Raw genomic sequence first — 14781 nt, forward strand, 5'->3', positions numbered from 1 at the left:
CCCTAATATTTAGCTATTTAGTGGGTTTGACATATATTTCTTTATTCGTACTGTGCAATACTGTTATGTAGTATTTCCAATCAGGTTTACATCCACACAACACTGCAAAAAAATAGTAAAAAGGAATACAAATTTCTTGATTAAATAAAAAAAGTTGTTTTTGTGCACCAGAACTAGGAACAATAAACACCAGAATTAGGAACAATAAGTTCTGCATGAGTTTTGTCAAACTCTATAAAAACTTAGCAAGGTTATTTGTGAAGCCATAAAACAGTGTAACTGACAGTTTATTCCTACTCCAGGAGTAAATACAAAGCCTTGTGGGGGAGTATGATTTACCAAAGAATGGCTTTCTGTAAACTTAAGATGTAAAAAATCCAAATTAAGAAATAATATCAAGCCTAGAGAAGGTACCAGACAACTGTTGAAATACATTTTGCGATCAAAAAACATTGTATTTCACGCTAGGGAGATTCGTAAAATACGGCTAAAACTGTCACTATATTTCAAACAAAATTTTATATTCAATACTACTGTCTGTTTAGTCATCTTCAAGTGAACATTTGTGTATGTCTGTATGTTAATAGCATTAAGAGATCTTACAGTATGTCATAAAAAAAAAAAAAAATAAAAAAAAAATACACAAGACACCAGAACGCTTCACAAGCATCGGAACTTCGTAAACCATACTAGAATGCATAATTCACCTTACAGTGGACAATTGTATGACCAGATTCACACTGAAGTAAGCCCCTACCTGGAATAAGCTTTTCAGTGTAGTTTCTGAAAAAGCTAGTACCAGTACCAGTAATCTATTCTCTCATGTTTGGTTCTTTATTATGGCATTATGCTGCATATGGCATGAATTTGAAACTCAACGAACAGTTCGAATAACTTGGCTGCCTCTATGGAAATGGTTAATGAAAGCCAAATTTGTTTGGCAAACCAACAAAAATCTGCAAGATGATTAATGCTCAATTCCCAATAACATGGAAACAAAATCAGAAAACTGAAACTAATAATATATTTTGGTCTTTTGTATAGTATGTGAAAATATTTTAACTCACTTAATAGCTCCCAGCTACATCAGTACCTCCGTCCATATCAAACCTACTAACCACCAGCAATACCTCCACTTCGACAGATGCCACCCGTGGTTGTCGCATCTGCAGTGACGAGCAGACCCTCCCTAAATATACCGAGGGTCTCACTGAAGCCTTCTCTGAACGTTAATTATCCTCCTGTCCTTGTACAAAAACAAATCTCATGTGCCTTATCTTTCCAGTCTCCAACCACCTCCCAAAGTCCCACAGTCCAGCCAAAGAGGAGCACTCCCCTCATAACTCAGTACCATCCGGGACTGGAGCAACTGAATTACATTCTCCGCCTGGGTTTCGACTACCTCTCGTCGTGCCCTGAAATGAGAAATGTCCTATCCACTATCCTTCCCTCCCCTCCTATCGTGGTATTCTGCCATCCACTGAACCTGCACAATATACTTGTCCATCCTTACACAACCCCAGCTCCCCATCCCTTACCTCATAGCTCATACCCCTGTAATAGACCTAGATGCAAGACCTGTCCCATACATCCTCCTACCACCAACTACTCCAGTCCGGTCACCAACATTACCTATCACATCAGAGGCAGGGCTGCCTGTGAAACCAGTCATGTGATCTACAAGCTAAGCTGTAACCACTGTGTTGCATTCTATGTAGGCATGACAACCAAAAAGCTGTCTGTCCGCATGAACGGCCACCGAAAAACTGTGGCCAAAAAACAAGTGGACCACCCTGTAGCTGAACACGCTGCCAAACATGATACCCCTCATCTCAATGACTGCTTCACAGCCTGTGCCATATGATCCTCCCACCAACACCAGCTTTTCTGAATTGCACAGGTGGGAACTTTCCCTGCAATACATCCTACGTTCCCACAACCCTCCTGACCTCAACCTTCGTTAGTCACTGTCCTCACCCATCCAACTCCCTCCCCGTTCCCGTTCCAGCACTACACAGCCGTCATTTCACCGCCATACCCAGTCTTTTAATTTCTTTTATTTTTATTTCTGCCCTTTCCGCTACTTACCCCCTCCCCTCTCCGCACCTTCTTTCCTACCATCTGTCTAAACTGCAACACTAACTGTCCGCCGCTCCCACCATACTATCCCTCCCCCTCCCCACCCCAGCCTCCTCCTTACCGCCACCCAGTCGCCACTCCCCCTCCAGCCGGCCGCGGGCCAGCCAACCGCGCGCAAGCCGGCCGCTACCAGTGCTCCGCAGCAAGTCGCCCGGGCACTGCGCATCAGCCGCTCCCGGCGCAGCCGCCCAGCGGCAACCGGCCGAGTGCCGAAGGGTTGAGCTCACTCCCCTTCGACACAAAGCTGCACAACCAGTCGCGGAAATAGCTTCGGGTCACAGCTCCCGGTAGCCTCCGGTTACCCAACGCCCCCAACGTGATTCTCACGTTCTTTTAGGGACTCTGAGGCAGTACCAGGGCTCCTTCACAGGACCACGCCCACGTGCTGCAGGCCTTTCTTCTTCCGCACCAACTTTAGGTGCCGCACTTGCACTAACAGCGCATGTTAGTATAATGTAGGGAACTCCCACTTCAATAGGGAACAACATACACTTTTCTCGCATATCGAGAAAAGCAAAATTATCATCTCCCCTTCCCCACCTAATAAATACTCCTAAGTGCGAGATGGCGGACGCTGCTAGCACTTCACGTGTTGTTACCCGCAGTAAGAGGATCGACTGCACCCGCTGAAACTCGCGCCCCGCCCACCACCAAAGGCAAGGGAGCGGCTGGTGATGTTCGACTGAACTTACGCACATTCCATATCAGAGGGGACACAGACCAGACAGGTTAGACATGGCCCTCATCAAGGGCATTACATCGACACTCAACATTGTCGTTGAAAACGATCTGCCCTCAAACCACCAACCTGTAATACTATACATTGAGGAAACACTGCAGCACATGGAACAACACAGGATGTTGGACTATGGGCGTGCGAATTGGACATTGTTCAAGGAAACACTCGATAGCCACATCCCACCCATACATGAAATTAATGAAACAGCACAAATTGACGAAGCAGTAGAAACCCCCCACTAACGCCGTCCAGGACGCAATGGCGGGCACCATACCTGATCGGACCTCACAACAACACAGTGTGGCCCTGCCCCAGGAAATCTTGGGCCTAATCTCAATGAGGAATCGCCTCAGGAGACAATGGCAGCGCACCATGCATCAGTACTTCAAACGGCAGATTAACAGACTACAGGGCATCATACACGATAAAATACAAACACATAAAACACAACAGTGGAACCAAAAACTCGAAGGGCTGGACACCACGCGACCTGGCGTGTGGAAATTAGCCCGACACTTCGCCAGGGAGAAAATATATACCCAATGCTTCAAGGGCCTGATGGACCTGCATACTCAGAGGAAGAGAAAGCAGAACTAATGGCCCGCACACTTACAGCGTCATTCACACCGAACCTGGTACCATCAGATCCAGTGTTCACACTTGCTACTGACCAGGAGGTTACACGCATTCTAGCCCAACCATCGCGCGACGACATTCAACATGCTAGCACAGCCGAAGTCTCCCAGGCTATAATGCATTCCGCTGCTAGGAAAGCCCCTGGTCATGACGGCATTCAAAACCGTGTCTTCCAGGAGTTCACGGATAAAGCTACTGAGTACCTAACACACATAACGAATGCCATACTAAAACAGGAGTTCACGGATAAAGCTACTGAGTACCTAACACACATAACGAATGCCATACTAAAACACCAACACTTCCCCGCCTTTTGGAAGACGGCCAAGGTCCTGATGTTCAGGAAGCCAGGGAAAGACCACAGCCTCCCACAAAATTACTGACCCATCAGCCTTCTGTGCTCGCTCAGTAAGATTGTTGAGAAGGTGATTTTCAAACGCATCACTAGGCACTGCATAACAAATGACATCCTGAGACCGGAGCAATTCGGCTTCAGGACTCACCACTCCACAACACAACAACTCTTACGGGTCGTTGAACATATAACACATGGCTTCAACACAAACAAACCAACAAGGGCGGTATTCCTGGACATCGAAAAGGCTTTCGACCGTCTATGGCACAACGGCCTCATTCGCAAACTCAGCGACGCAGGACTCCCCAACGGGCAGGTGCGTCTAATACACTAATACCTCACAGACAGGAGTTTCAACACTGACGTGCAGGGAAAACAATCAACACGACACGGTATACACGCGGTACTTGAATCTAAGCCACACTCGAATCTAAGCCGCACCTGAAAAATGAGACTCGAAATCAAGGGAAAAAAAAAAAAAAAAATTTCTTGAATCTAAGCCACACCTGAAATTTGAGACTCGAAATTCAAGGGGAGAGAAAAGTTTTAGGCCACATCTCCAAATCAAAACAAAGTTGGTCCACTGTAATATGAGACACAATTTAGGTCGAATGAATGACGATACAGCTACAGTAGTTTGGTTCGAGTCGTAAGCTTAGCAGTTAAGCTTTACCAGGTAGCAATTGCAATGCGTCAGGCGCTCCGGCCATATTTATATGGGTACCCTTTCTTTTTCACGTGCTTCGTCTGGTTTGAATTGATTGCTTATTTTTCTTTGATCTGATAAGCGCCGTTTTCTTTGTTATAGGTGTTTACATCACTCTAAGCTGAAAATTCATTACTGTACTGTGTCATGCATTGTTTGTCGCATTCTGCATTCTGATAGTGCGTCATGCATGTTTACGGCCGGTCGCCGCTCGCGGCATGGCTTGCTTTTGTGCACACTACGCCGCTTACACAAAAAAAAAAGGAGAGGAAAAGTCTCATTAGCGAAACAATGGCAAGAGACTGCTATTTGTTGTTACTTACATTGCTGCTTTCTTTGATAATGATCAACAAGAACCAAATAATAAACTGCATATGATAGAAGATGTTCTGAACGAGAGTTTAGCGAAAATTTTTCTCCGTCTGAAAATCTTTGCAGGCGCCTCTTTACTACATTACATTCTGCACAGAGATTAGTTATCTTAGATTTAAAAGTCTAGTCAATTGCTGTGCTTCATTTCTGACTGTATCACTATTAGGCATAAGAATAATACAAATATAAACATGACATGATATGTATATTCTTCCGCGTTTGCTGTTGTCTCACTGTAGTTTCGTAGTTTATTAGGCAGACAGGATTTAAATGAGATAGCAGCAAACACGGAACAATACATGGCAAAATGTTTATATTCGTATTATTCTTATGGTGAAGAGAATACTGCATGTGATCCACAATTCATAAAAGTTCCTATTAGCAACCATCTCTTCTCACAGGTAGGAAAAAATTCAGAACGTAGAGTTGGCCATATTGACGAGTAGATTTGGCCATATTGACAAACATCCCAAACAGTCTTGCCAGTTGGATTTTCGTACTACATTAAAATGCTGCTACATTCGAAGATGAACAATACGGAATTTGTATTTACTTCGTTGGATAATGTATGAAAATGCAGTGGTTGAAACTCGGGGCGGAGAAAAAAGCTCGTCTTCCACCTTTTTTTTAAATTTATTTACTGACGCAGAGGATTTGGTACCAGTATTTATCTTTGTGCCTACAAAGCATGCCTGTGTAGCACTACATATATTCGACGGCAGAAGTTAGTTGTGGCGGCACCCACCAACGTTTTTCAGAACTTCCGCTTGCTTTGCACTCGATTCTAAGCTGCAGGCAGTTTTTTGGATTACAAAAACTGGAAAAAGTGTGGCTTAGATTCGAGTAAATACGGTACCCCAGGGAAGCATCCTAGGGCCCTCTACATAAACGATCTCCCAACCACACACAACACAACGATGACATCTACGCAGATGACACAGCCATCCTCACTCAAGATTGGAAACCATCAAACATTACGTCACGCTTAAAGACTGCACTCAGAGTGGCTGAGCCTTGGTTGGAGAAATGGCGTGTTAGAGTAAACGTCGACAAGTGTGAAGCCATTCTGTTCCCTAGAAGACCGAAGCAACTGGGCAAACACCGATACTGCAGACCAATAACTCCACATGCACGCCCAATACGTTTCTGTGAGAAAGTCAAATACCTCGGTGTCTGGCTGGACCGGAAATTACTCTGGGGGGACCACATACAACACATGACCAACCGAGCTAGTGCGAGGCTCAAACAACTCTACCCTATGTTCAGCAGGTGTACCACACTGAGCAGAAGAGTGTCGAGGTCCATGTACATGGCACTTATTCGACCCCTGATGACGTACGCAGCTCCTGTCTGGGGATACGCTACACCTACACGCCTGCGCTGTCTGCAGCTCATACAAAACAAAGTACTCAAAATCATAAGCAATGCTTCACGATACACACGCATCGCGGACCTTCACTGAGAATACAGACTTGAGACTCTCACGGAGGTAATCCACAAACTCACCACAAGACTATACAGATACTCCAGACATTTGCAGAACCCATTTATTCTGACTCTGGGGAACTACGACCACAACCATAGATGGAAACACAAAAGACCAAAAGACATACTTGTAAGGACCTAACCTCTATGGCCAAGCACACGCAAACACAACAGTACAGGTGAGCCCCTGTTAATCGGACGCCATTACTGGATATCCAGCTGGAACACACTGCCGAATAACTGGTACCACGCAAGGAAGCCGTACCGAATACTGCATGCAGACAAGCTCCACACATCCCCCACACAGTGAGATGATCTATGGCCGATCTCCCACTACTAACGATCTTGATTGTTCCAGGAATGTAGCAGCTGCAGCAACTGGGATACATCGCCATCGCTTGCCACGGTAATGATGCGTGATACCCATACTAACAAATCCAACCTTACATGAACTATTGCAGCTAGTAAGCCACTACTGCTCTTACTACCCATCCCACTGTCGCAGAGGCTTTTTCCCACGGCACGAGCCTTGGCAATTTTTTCCTTCTGCTCTTCAAATCGCTCCCTCACTTGCATTTCGTCCATTATCTATCACCTGATGGACCGTGTTAATGCGTAGTCTTACCCAGACACACGGATAACATCACAGCCCAGCATCCTGTGATCCACTTACAGATAACTAACATGTTGACGGAGGTGACAGTAGAACTTTTGGCCTAGTCACCACGTTGGTGCTGGTGTGGAGGGGCCCCATCTTTATTTAAAACTCCCATCATGCACTGATGCTGCTGATCGCAATGTAGTTTCAGCTCTCTGAGACTGCAGATGTGAGTGCAAGTTGCGCTTGCGTGAGTGTGTGTGTGTTCTGAGACTGCAGATGTGAGTGCAAGTTGCGCTTGCGTGTGTGTGTGTGTGTGTGTGTGTGTGTGTGTGTGTGTGTGTGTGTGTGTCTACTGCTGACAAAGGCTAAAGTAAAATTCTTTGTTAGATTATGAGTTCTTGTCAGTTAAAATTATAAAAAATTAACTGAAAGTTGAAACAATGAAAAATTCCTGGAATACTTAAAAATTCCTGAGTTTCCCCCGTTTTTTCCAGACGAAAAAATTCCAAGGTTTTTCCCGTATTTCCGAGGGCTTGTACACCCTGTAAAAGTATGTCGGACGCGTCTCCTAAAAGGCATCAGGTGTATTTTCTTGTGTGTTTCATCTGGTACTTGAAATTTTGTTTTTGCAATGTTTAGATAGTAAAGTCCAAATCAATACTGCACATCATGTTTCATGTGCTGTCCACATACCAATGAAAATGTGAACTTCTTACTAGCTGCAACGAAATGTTTTTAAGTGGAATTTTATACACTTACACAGTAAAGCTGTCTCAATATAGACTGGTGTGATATTTGATTTAAGGACAAGTGGTATGAAGACTCAAAAACACAAAATATAAACAGTACCACAGCAGCAACAGCAAGATGCGGACAGGCACAAGACAAGGTGGGGCAAGTCAACTAAGTAGGATGTGGTGAACAAACATTTACCAATATATATATGTAGTGCTAGAGGACACTGCAGCTGATCTTAACCCCAAATATTTGTCTCAAAGCTAATACGCTACAAGAGAAGCTAAGCTTTCACATATAGTGTTGATCTGTTTAGCGCATGTTACACTTTAAGATACATCACACAAATACACCAGTAAAATTTTTAATACCGACATAAATCTCTGATCTTCTGGGCTCGAAATTCTTCTAAAGGGCTTGTCATCAGAGTTGATTTTTAAAAAAGATCAAACGCTCTGTGATTTAAGAAATTCATCGTACATTCTTGCACGTAGTTCATCTTGCATAAAAGGAAATTTACTTTGAAAATAACACTTTTCGAACCACAATTCGCAATATTTTCCTGCAACCTGTTAGATTGATTTCAGCAGTTGCCAGAGAGTGCCAGACCAGCCCTTATGTTCGTATGTGTAAAACATTAAAAGATCTTTCTTACAATATGTCATAAAAGAAACAAGACAGAGATATACTCCAAGAGCATCGGAATTTCGTGAACCATACTAAAAAGGGTAGTTCGCCTTAAAGTGCACATATTAAGCTTTTCGGTGTGATTTTCGGAACGTAAATTTTCTTGGAGTACCAGTACTGTATTATCTCATGTTTGGTTCTTTATTATGGCATAATTCCATACATGCTAGAAGATGAAAACATGCACTTGAAATGCAGCAAACAGGTGAAACTAGCCAGTACTCCAGAATTAAACATTTCGTTTCAAATACATTGACTGCCTCTGCGGAAAAGGTTAATGAAAGTCACATTTCTTTAGCAAACAGACAAAAATAACTTCATTGTTCAGCACGGCAATTAATGTTTGTCAGAAATATGAAAATAAAATAAAATCTGAAACTAAAAACATATTTTAGCCTACCGGAATTATGTGAATGTCAGGAAGTCATTTCTGAAAGTATTCGTATGGAGTGTAGCCATGTATGGAAGTGAAACATGGACGATAAATAGTTTGGACAAGAAGAGAATAGAAGCTTTCGAAATGTGGTGCTACAGAAGAATGCTGAAGATTAGATGGGTAGATCACATAACTAATGAGGAAGTATTGAATAGGATTGGGGAGAAGAGAAGTTTGTGGCACAACTTGACCAGAAGAAGGGATCGGTTGGTAGGACATGTTCTGAGGCATCAAGGGATCACCAATTTAGTATTGGAGGGCAGCGTGGAGGGTAAAAATCGTAGAGGGAGACCAAGAGATGAATACACTAAGCAGATTCAGAAGGATGTAGGTTGCAGTAGGTACTGGGAGATGAAAAAGCTTGCACAGGATAGAGTAGCATGGAGAGCTGCATCAAACCAGTCTCAGGACTGAAGACCACAACAACAACAACATTTTAATTCACTTGATAGCTCCCGGCCACAGATATCCGTTTTGTTTTCATTTGACGTGAGAGTAAACGAAGGGAAAACAGCAAAATCGCTGAATGTAAACACGGGTCACGTGGAGACTACTCACTGTGACTCAGACTGCTCTGCGCATCAGCCCTGGATCTACGATATTTGCGAACCAGGTCAAAAAATTTCAAAAACATGTTCATCTTGTAGCGCACATCTTTCTAAAAAGTCTGAAACATAAAATATGTGTGTTGGAGGAAATGTAAGACATATTATTTGGTGTTAAGTGCACTGAAGTGCAGTGCCGCACCTCTTCATACAGCATTCTTCTATAGCACATCACTGTACTTCGCTCTGTGGAATTGAAATGTGTATATTTTGTAATGGATGCCATTACACCTACACAGAACAGTGGAAATTGAAATGTCCTGCGGTGCCTCTCCTGCTTCCAGTCGGCCCGTTTGACAGCCTGCCCCTCTTTAAAAAAAATCTCACAATTAATAGTGAATGGGATTATTTGTAATCGAGAGAACAAAAATGCTTCAGAAAATTTGCAAGTTTTTCTATTTGATGCCCACTTCAGTGACTTGTGCATCTGTGAGGAGATCTACACAATAGGACATTCAAAACAAAATTACCAAATAAAATTTTGGAGCCAATTCTACAATCTGGTAAGGTTTTACTGTGGTCTGACAACTAATGATTTATGAAATATAAACATAATAAAATCTAACTTCCAATTTTAAACACATCTTATTAGTACAAAAGATAAAAGAATTCTCTTGTTTAAATGTTATCCAAATCTCACCCGAATGTTGTTGAGGTTCCAACATATTTCTTTAATGTTCACTTGTCTTTCAAATGTTACCCAACCTCTCCTGAACCACCTCCTTTCAGGCTGTGGGTCAGCAATAGCCACACGTAGGAATCCAGGATATCTCTTACACATCTGCAAATTAATCAGCCATATCACCAACAGTGCTCAGCTATCACCTGGGTTTCTAATTACTCAACTCAGCACTTTACTGTGCAGCTTTCATAAAAATATTTGAAAATATTAATAATTTTGATCTGTGTCATCAAATAATTCCAAAAGATAAAATAAATACTTACTGCTTCTACTTCCTGTTTTGTTATTGTAGGAGCCAAATTGCGCAGAAAAATAGAAGCTGTGCGGTGTAATGGCCTTGGCTTATTTGTCTCCTCACTCTTCTCTCTAGACTTTCCACTAGCCTTTCCTGCATCCTCTATATCCATTGGCTCTTCACCATCTTCCATATTGTCATCTTTTTTTGACTCAGCAGATTTGGTTTTTTCTTGTTTCCCCTCGTCTTCCTTTTCCATCATCTAGAAACAAAATTTAAAAAACCATTAGCAAAGATAACAAAGAGGTTAATATATACTGCAGAATGTGTCTCAAAATAAAAACTCAATCATTAACCATGAAGTGGGCACGCCTTTGTTTATAACATGAGTGGGAGTGCAGCATACTTTGTATAAACGTCAAGCATAGCTGTCTTTATGTTGCTAAAATAAACAATATCACAGCGTAATCTTAGTTATTTACAGAAGGTTAAAATAAACCAATATTATATGAGTTACATCACTGTTTACTTAAACAATAATAAAATGAACTTCCATTATATCAATCTACTGCTGTATAGAAAAGTTACACCACATTAATGACCCAGTCGAAGCATGAAACAGCGCAGTTGTTTCAGATCCCAGCCAACTGCTTTTTCGATTGCTAATCATCATGTAGACAACTACCTCATTGTGGGTTTGTGCTGCTGGCTCAGATTCTGAGTCATTTTCTGGCATAGACTGAGAATTTTTCTATTACTGCTGCTCTCTTGGATGTACAACACAACTTATCAAAGTGTTAACTAAAGCAATAATGACAGAACAGATACGGGCTCGCAATTGTGGAACAACAATGGAATGGTACAAGACAATGTTATTTGTGGCTGGCGCACTTTATACACAGACGCACCCACTCATGGTTAAACTGACTGTATCAAATAAGTATGCGATAATGGTAAAACACACTAGAAAATTACATTTATAGGCAAATGTCAAATTTTGTGACGCCTATACAATACGCACACAGAATCTGCAAGAGAAACAAAGAGGCAGGAACAGCATGTAAAAGCAGTGTGGAATCTAAAGAGTAACATGCTACTGTAGGCAAGAGCATGTAACAGCTTAAAAAACTGAGTATAAAATTAGAAAAAAAAGTCTATTGAAATAGACATGACAATACATACTGATATGAGGTAACAAAGAAACTGCCTGAAATAAAGTCTCAGTCCCACACAGAAGAAAATAGTAGATTTTCACATGAGACTATTGTAACACACATTAATTTTATTTACATACAGACATTTTTTAGGGTTTAGAGGATTGGCGAGCTTGAAATACTATGAAAAGTTACCTATCAGATTTATTTCAGATTCCACGTTAAATACGTACGATACATATGCCATATCAAATTTTAATCTGAATCAGAAAGGAGTATCTTAAATAGGACAAAAAATATGTTTCTTGAAATGGATGTTTCAAACAAACTTTCTAAAATTACTGCGAGAATAGCATTAAAATGTAGACTTTCACAGCCGGAAATATCATGTCCATTATAATTATCCGGGCAATTATGCCGTGGTCGGTTGATGAATTCTGTGTCTCCGACTGCGGGAGACATCTTCAAGGGGGTCCGTAGCTCGATGGAAGGTCCAACACACCCACTGGCTCGCTACTGACTGCCGCTAAATTCCATGTCTCCACGCTCCCGCGCCGCGGCGTGACGTCACGTGTTTTGAAAACGTCAGTGCAATTGGCTGCTGTCCATCGTCGTCGATCGCCTTTGCCATCACCCAGTAGTGAACGGGTGGTACACATCTTCTTTAACACTGGCATCCATATACCGTTTAATTTGGAAAAAGCTGGAGTGTATAGGATCCCATGCAGCTGTGGTGATGTTTATGTGGGTACCACTAAAAGAACTGTTTCTAAACGTTTGGAAGAGCATAAGGGAAATTGTAGAAGAGGAGAAACGGAACAATCAGCTGTTGCGGAGCATGCTTTCCAGCCAGGGAACCACAATATTCGTTTCGAGGAGACGCAAGTACTAGCGGCCACAAGCGGATATTACGAAAGGCTCTACAGGGAGGCAATCGAAATCGCTAAACACCCAAATAATTTCAACCGAAAGGAGGAGGGTGTGAAATTAAATGGTATATGGATGCCAGTGTTAAAGGAGATGTGTACCACCCATCCACTACTGGGTGATGGCAACGGCGACGGACAGCAGCCAATTGCACTGACGTTTCCAAAACACGTGACATCACGCCACAACGCGGGAGCGCGCGGACACGGAATTTAGCGGCAGTCAGTAGCGAGCCAGTGGGTGTGTTGGACCTACCATCAAGCTACAGACCCCCTTGAAGATGTCTCCCGCAGTCGGAGACGAAACGTTGGGAATCGACACAGAATTCATCAACCAACCACGGCATAACAGCCCGGATAATTATAATGGACATGAGAATAGCATTGTTAGCAGAGTAATTTTCTAGCAGTTTCTGAGTGGAACTGTAAGGTTTGTTACACACAATTAAAAAATTAAACAGTTACATGAACTCTATACAATACATGTCCATAGCAACGCAAAACATATTTACACAATAAAGACGTATATTTAAAATTCTCGCATCGCCCAATAGATTCACATCTGCAAATAAATATCTTAATTGGTTATCTCTTACGACTGGTGCATATATATCATTACAGTCCAGCCTTGCTTCTACTCACAACCTTTCATTACTAACAGTTCTTTATATTGTACTATGATGCCTTTCAAATCTTCCTTCATTTGAAACACCCATTTTGCATCTAATGGTTTATCAATAGGTAAAAGAGCAGACTCCCATGCGTGGTTCCCTTTTTGAGATTGTAAGTCTTCTTGTATTGCTCGCAGCCAGTTTCAACGTAGTCTGGCATCACTGCTTCTTCCAGTGACAAAAGCATAGGTGCCTGTTGACCGTTTAGTATGATAGGACTAGATTCCTAATTGCAGTTAGTATTCTTCAAAATACGAGGGCTATCCACAAAGTACATCACGTTTTGGAATTAAAAATAAATAAAGTATTGGAATTTTTTTTTTATTATATACAGATGAAAGCCACACTTAAATACTACTTTTCTATATAGTTGCCATTTAAATTAAGGCTCTTATCGTAGCGATGGACGAGCTCGGAAATTCCTTCATCGTAAAATTCGGCCGCCTGCGCCTTCAACCACGTGGTTACCTCTTCTTGAAGCTGTGCGTCGTCATCAAAACGCTGCATAGCCAACCACTTCTTCTGCTGGGAATAAGTGGAAGTCGCTTGGTGCCAGGTCGGGACTGTACAGCGGATGAGGAAACAACTCCCACTTAAAAGATTCAAGAACTTCAAGAGTGGCATTTGCCATGTGGGCCCGGGCGTTGTCGTGAATCAGCAAGGTCTTTGAGCCCAACTTTCCCTTGCACTTGTTTTGTATTGCTCTTCTGAGGTTGTGCAGAGTCTGGCAATATCTTTGAGAGTTTATTGTAGTGCCTCTTTCCAGGAAATCCACAAAAACCACACCTTTTCTGTCCCAAAAGACAGTCGCCATCACCTTCCTTGCCGACATTGCCTGCATGCATTTCTTGGGTTTTTGGGGGGAATTTGTGTGCCCCCCCCTGCATTGACTGCAATTTTGTGTCACCCATGTTTCGTCACCAGTAACGATGCGATCGAGTAATGAGTCGCACAGCTTCAACAAGAGGTAACCACGTGGTTGAAGGCGCAGGCGGCCGAATTTTATGATGAAGGAATTTCCAAGCTCGTCCATCGCTACGATAAGTGCCTTAATTTAAATGGCAACTATGTAGAAAAGTAGTATTTAAGTGTGGCTTTCATCTGTATATAATAAAAAAAATTTCCAATACTTTATTTATTTTTAATTCCAAAACGTAATGTACTTTGTGGATAGCCCTCGTACTACTTGATGTGACAGTCTCAGGTTCAATTTCTTCTTCTTCAGTTACTTTATTCTGCTTCTTTTCCGTCAGTGGAAGAAAAAATCTACTTGGTTCTTGTGACTCAGTTTCTTCTTTACACTGCTTAGAAGTACCTTCAACAAAAATAACGTCCCTCGTTTTTCTGATTCTCGAGCAATTTGGTTCAAAACGCCTATACACTACTGATTCTTCACAGTATTCTAGCAAGATGCATTCAATACTTTTATCGTCCCATTTTTGTCAGTTGGCTCTCGGAATGTGAACACTGGCCTTGCTTCCAAATATTTTGAGATGTCGAAGACCTGGTTACTTGTTTGTTCAAGTTTCTTCTGGAGTCTTGTATGTGCCTTAGTCAGAGATCTGCTAATTGATAGAATTCAGTCGAGACTGCTTCAGCCGAGAATTTATTTGTCAA

General features: G+C 42.2%; 1 protein-coding gene across 8 annotated transcripts in view; it reads right to left on the reverse strand.

The window, feature by feature from the left end:
* LOC126480797 (serrate RNA effector molecule homolog) overlaps positions 1 to 14781 on the reverse strand; it is a 202897-nt gene that overhangs the window by 51966 nt on the left and 136150 nt on the right. For all 8 annotated transcript variants that reach the window (XM_050104151.1, XM_050104133.1, XM_050104160.1 and 5 more), the window contains 2 exons: positions 10442 to 10675; positions 10137 to 10277 (listed from right to left, as the gene is read on the reverse strand). In XM_050104151.1, the coding sequence (XP_049960108.1) occupies positions 10137 to 10277; positions 10442 to 10675 (375 nt within the window). The remainder of the gene's footprint in view (positions 1 to 10136; positions 10278 to 10441; positions 10676 to 14781) is intronic.

Source organism: Schistocerca serialis, chromosome 1 (assembly GCF_023864345.2).
Source record: "Schistocerca serialis cubense isolate TAMUIC-IGC-003099 chromosome 1, iqSchSeri2.2, whole genome shotgun sequence".
Lineage (NCBI taxonomy): Eukaryota > Metazoa > Arthropoda > Insecta > Orthoptera > Acrididae > Schistocerca > Schistocerca serialis.